The 5,022-nt window shown below is 37.1% G+C and overlaps 1 protein-coding gene across 1 annotated transcript; it reads left to right on the top strand.

Annotated features, from left to right (window-relative positions):
- The first annotated feature begins 260 nt into the window (after positions 1–260).
- LOC112162096 lies at positions 261–3,108 on the top strand. Its single transcript, XM_024297751.2, has 2 exons — positions 261–494; positions 2,133–3,108. The coding sequence occupies exons 1-2, from the start codon at positions 279–281 to the stop codon at positions 2,598–2,600; spliced, it is 684 nt and encodes a 227-aa protein (XP_024153519.1). The 5' UTR covers positions 261–278; the 3' UTR covers positions 2,601–3,108.
- Positions 3,109–5,022: the final 1,914 nt, after the last annotated feature.

The raw sequence follows: 5,022 nt of genomic DNA, 5'->3' as shown, positions 1-5,022 counted from the left end.
TCAGACATCCCATTATCAGTATAGCTTATAACCAGAATCTGACACACACTTGAGTTCTAACACATCTAAGGCACACGTGAGCGTCTACAGACAGATGTGCTGATCTGATCCCAGCAGCTGTAAATCCTCCCGTCAGGTCCGGTGACTCGTCTCCCCTCTGCTGGACACGCTGCCCGTCTACTGCCCTCATTTCCCCCCTCCTCCTCCTCCCCCTGAGGGCATTATTTCAGGGCTGATCACTTCGGCTTCAGTTCAGTGTCCGTCAGAGCCGTCCGCGGATGCCTGCTCCGCCTCTCCTGTCAGTAAACCCTTCAGTCCTCTCACTGCTGCGGCCCCCGTGGCCCCTGGCTCCAGCTGGGTTTGGGATACTGCTCACATCCACCATGCGGACTCTGCTGGAGAGCAGCTGGATGCGGTTTGGACCGGCTGGCCGGGACTCTCTGGACTGGTCGACGGTGCCCTCGGCTCTGCCTTCCACCGACAGACAGGCAACGGTCAGTAGAGTTTATGCAATTCTTCAGAAGTATTTTGTGACTTTGAGTACATTATAATATATTTTACAATGATTTATTAGTTTAAACTTTAAATTGATTTAATTCATAAAAATAATTGGTGGATGTTATAATAGATACATGACCACATGCATCATAAATATGACATATATTTAATATTTTTTATGGATGTAACAAATTTTACAATTACTATTTAAATGTATTAATTAATACAGCTATAGGAGAAAATATGTGAACCTTTTGGAATTACTTGGTTTTATGCATAAAGTGGACACACAATGGTGTTAAACAAAAACATGAAAGCATAAATTTGTGTGATTACGGAAGAAATATTTTTCTCCATCGTTATGATATAAATAGAAATATTACAAAAAAATTTATTCATTTTTTGAGTACTGTATAAACAATTTTTATTTGTTTTGATGTTTTCTAAATGTGTTCAGGCTGACTGCACTTGTTATTTAATATGTGGTTTACATTTTCAAAATTTAGGATTTTTTTTTTTTTTTTTACATTTAATCCCTGATGGGTGAATTAATAGAATAGAATAGTCTTTATTTGTCATTGTACACTTGTAGAATAATATTAAGAAGCAATAACAATATAATGTAAGGAAAAGCAGCAGTTTAATAGACCACTTCACTAAACTGTCTTCCCTTTATGTTTAGTGGAGTTGGAATGATAAAAGCAGCACAAGTGAAAATGAAATAGCTGATACGTACTCAGGTCGTCGTAAATGAGAAATTGTTGTCAATCGACCTATATAAATAAAAAAATTCTGATTATTTTTTACCACTGAGACAACATTTTAGATGTAAAGTAATTCCAACCTTTTTGGATTTTTTTGCACTCAATCTATACATTTTGTTCTTTATTTTTTAGTAATACTCTCCACAACTTAACATTTTTAACATTACCCAATCAAAATGCATTTTTTTGTGTGACAAACCACAAACTTCAACAAATTTACATTGAAAATCCTTTACGTTTTTACTTCTTAATGCAAAAAAACAACTTAAAGTTGTATTTCTTTTCAAAATACCTTCACAATACTTTTGTGATCATTTTTAAAACTCATTAGATTAAGAAAAAGCCCATATGGAGCACGTTTAGCTTTTTGCCCTTAAAACTAGAGATTAAACACTGAAGTGAACCAAACAGATGTTTGAGTAAACAGCGCCCTCTGTTAAACAGATGTTCTCTCAATCCTGGATAATCGAGCTGTTCTCTTTGGAACATTTTGTCCACTCTTGCTTTAAAGTGCAATTTTATTTTAATTTTTTTGATTAAGTCGTCAAATAAAAACTTTGTGTTTGGTATTTCTGTTTTTCCACAAACTATATTGTTAATTATTCAAATTCAATTGGAATTTTTTTTCTACATCCTAATTAACCCGGTAACACCTGAAAAATAACAAAATTTCTTGAAAATATTGTAACTTTTCAACTGTTAACACCATAATTCCAGTAGATTCTGAAGGAGAAAAGCAGCAGAATCTACTGGAATTATGGTGTTAACAGTTGAAAAGTTACAGTAAGTTGAGGAAATGTAACATTAAAAAAAGTACAATGTGTTAAGCTTTCAAAAAATACAGTCTAAAATTGACTCTTTAACTCACAGGGCCAGAGCTCAGGCGAGTCCATCCTCAGCGTTGGCTCCATCACCTACGTTGCCATAGCAACCGCCTCCTTCCTCCTCGTCTTCCTCAGCATCCTCGGCTTCCACATGTGCCGGCGCAGACGAGGCTTCAGCCTGGACGGAAAGCTGGACCTGACCAACGTGATCGCCCTGGAGGACCTGCAGGACCCGGAGAAGAACTGCGAGCTGCTGTCCTCCCTCCGAGGCAGCAGGGGGCAGCAGCTCTCCAGCTGCAGCTCCGAGCAGGACGTGACGGACGGCGTCTTCCTCATGGTCTACCTGCCCTCTCCTTACGAACAGACACTCACCCGGATTGCCAGAGCGGCCAGCACAAGCAGCTCCAAAGATCTGGAGCTGCCGCCAAGTCCTGGACCGGAGACCGGCTGCAGGGATGAAGAAGAAATATTTGTGAGAGAAAGAGGAGTCGCTCAGGATAACGTCAAAGACTGACTGTATAAAAGGAGATTGGAAGATTGGGGAAAGAAAGAGTGAATCTCCGCGTAACAACAAGGTCTTCCAAGCACCTAAAATCCACCATGTAGATTCTGAGAATTTTATTTTAGACAGACATAAAGCTTTCTTTGGTGGAGTGATACCAATATTCTGTCTGCAAAGTTGCATTTGGAGAAACCCTAAAAGTAACAATCTGCAAGAAAACTCATCTGGATTTGTGTCATCGGTTTGATTAAACGAGAGTGCTGTCAAACGCATCTTAAACTAAAAACAATTTCCTCTTTTCCTGTTTGTACCCGACACTGTAAAGATTTAAATCTGCATAAAAACATTTGTTCTTCACTGAAATGTTCCTGTATTTTTCATATCTAATGTTTTTACATAGCTGTATTTTCCCTAAAGAAACTTTGCTAAATCACTTGTAGTAAAGATTTATTTTATAATTACACTTCTGTTTGTTTTCGTTCTAATTGCTGTAAATCTGCTGGACGTCTTTGTTTGATAATGTGAGAAAGAATAAAGGGAAATATTATTTAATATTTTTTTTGTCTTGTTGCATCACTTCTCTCTGTGTTTTGCTTAAAATAAAAATCAATTATCTAAAAAGAAAAAATTTGGTTGCAACCCACTTTAATTTATGCAGTTTTTTTAACGTTTGCAATCACCCAATCTTAAAAGAAAGAAAAGTGATGAAACCTTTTTTTCAAATTCAGACAGAAACAATTTTTTACTTATTTTTATTATTCCTTCAGTGATGTGCGGTGAGGTTCACGGCTGGTGAGGCACTGACGTCATCAGTCAGATTTACAAACATATGAGATGTAGACAAAAACATTAATTCCTCTTCTGTTTATTAAAAATATTCACAATGGTGACAAAAACGTTTTTTTGGTAATAATATTCTGCTACAGCTATCCATTTTTGGCTACTTAAATGTAAGCTTTCCAGGAAATTTGGGAGGTGGCTGCGATTTGTAATCACAACGTGGCATTTTTACAAGCAAGGAAAATTTTTAGGGCAACCGGGCAATTTTTCTCTAAAAGTTGACATCAGTCAGTGGCCGCGTGGGTTTATTTGAGGTTGCACGGTGACCGTCCAGAGACGGCACCTCTGATTGGACGATGTGTAAATGTCTCACGATGGCGGCTGTCCATATCAATTGCCACCAGCTGCCAGGTCCCCCAGGGGTATAAAAAAAGTGGGCTATTCTGCACACCTGAGCCGCTTGACTGTCAGCATCATAACCATGGTGATGACAGAAAAAAATAAGGCATTGGCATGAATTTTGACATTTTTTCTGATGCCTCACCATCGTGCGGTTGTAGTTGTGACCATAGCCTTACAAAACTTGGGCCTGAGCGCTTCAGAAAGTCACTTGGTTGCGATGTACTTCATCCTCAGTCCTACTATAGGTACGTTTACATGTACAAAATAAAAAGAATTTCATTAAATACAAGCATTTAAAGCTGTTTCTTCAATGTTTAACTGGATTTACACCTCAACCACTCTTCAAATTTGTCAAAAGACATGAAACTTCCAGAAAAACAAGAGCAGCTGCAAGTGGAGACTAAATAAAGTCCCATTTTGTCGAACATCTTTTGCACAGAATATTTTCTCTGTGAAAGGAGCCAAACTGTGGAACAGTCTCCCCACCAATATAAAATCTTTCACTGGTGTCCACCTTTAAAAAGCAAACTAAATTCTGGTTATAAGAGAAACAGCAGTGAGACCACATTGTATAATGTATATAATGAGTATGTTTTTCCTATCCAGGAGGGAGGGTCTAAGGCCATGGGTTAACCAGTTTTATTTAGTCTGTTTAGTCCTTAGCTATTTTTTTCATATTTTATGACTAACTCTGCATCTGTAAAATTACCTGCATGAAGCCCAATGAGGCAAATTTTCTTTGTGATTTTGGGCTATATAAATAAAATGGAATTGAACTGAATATAAAATATTATCTGGCTTTGCTGAGTGTGTAATATGAGTATGGTTAAGTACATTTTGCTACTTATTTTTAATGCTTGTTAATGAATTTCTACAGTTTGTAGACAGTTTTTAGTGTGTTACTCTTTGTATTACAATACAAGCATCAGATTGTTCTAATGCAATGATCTTTGTTCTTTTGTATTTGTCAAATAAACAGGCAGAAAAAAAAAATAATAATGCAAAAAATCCCAATGAAAATAAAATCATAACAAGACAGCAAAGCTGACACATTGTGCTTATTATGATTTTCAGAAAGTAAAACAGATTAGATTTCCATATTCCCATAAAGCTTTACATAGAAAATCTCCAACTCATCTTTTCCCAAAAAATTGGTAAATTTGAAGATTTACCATGTTGTTCCTGGAATTGCCAAAGGAGAGCCTACAGCGTTTTCAGCCTCATTTGTTCATCAAAGTCCTAATTTTGCTTA

Source organism: Oryzias melastigma, linkage group LG15 (assembly GCF_002922805.2).
Source record: "Oryzias melastigma strain HK-1 linkage group LG15, ASM292280v2, whole genome shotgun sequence".
Classification (NCBI taxonomy): Eukaryota; Metazoa; Chordata; class Actinopteri; order Beloniformes; family Adrianichthyidae; genus Oryzias; species Oryzias melastigma.
The sequence above is the reverse complement of the archived record's forward strand: the minus strand, read 5'-3'. Positions and strand labels throughout refer to the sequence as shown.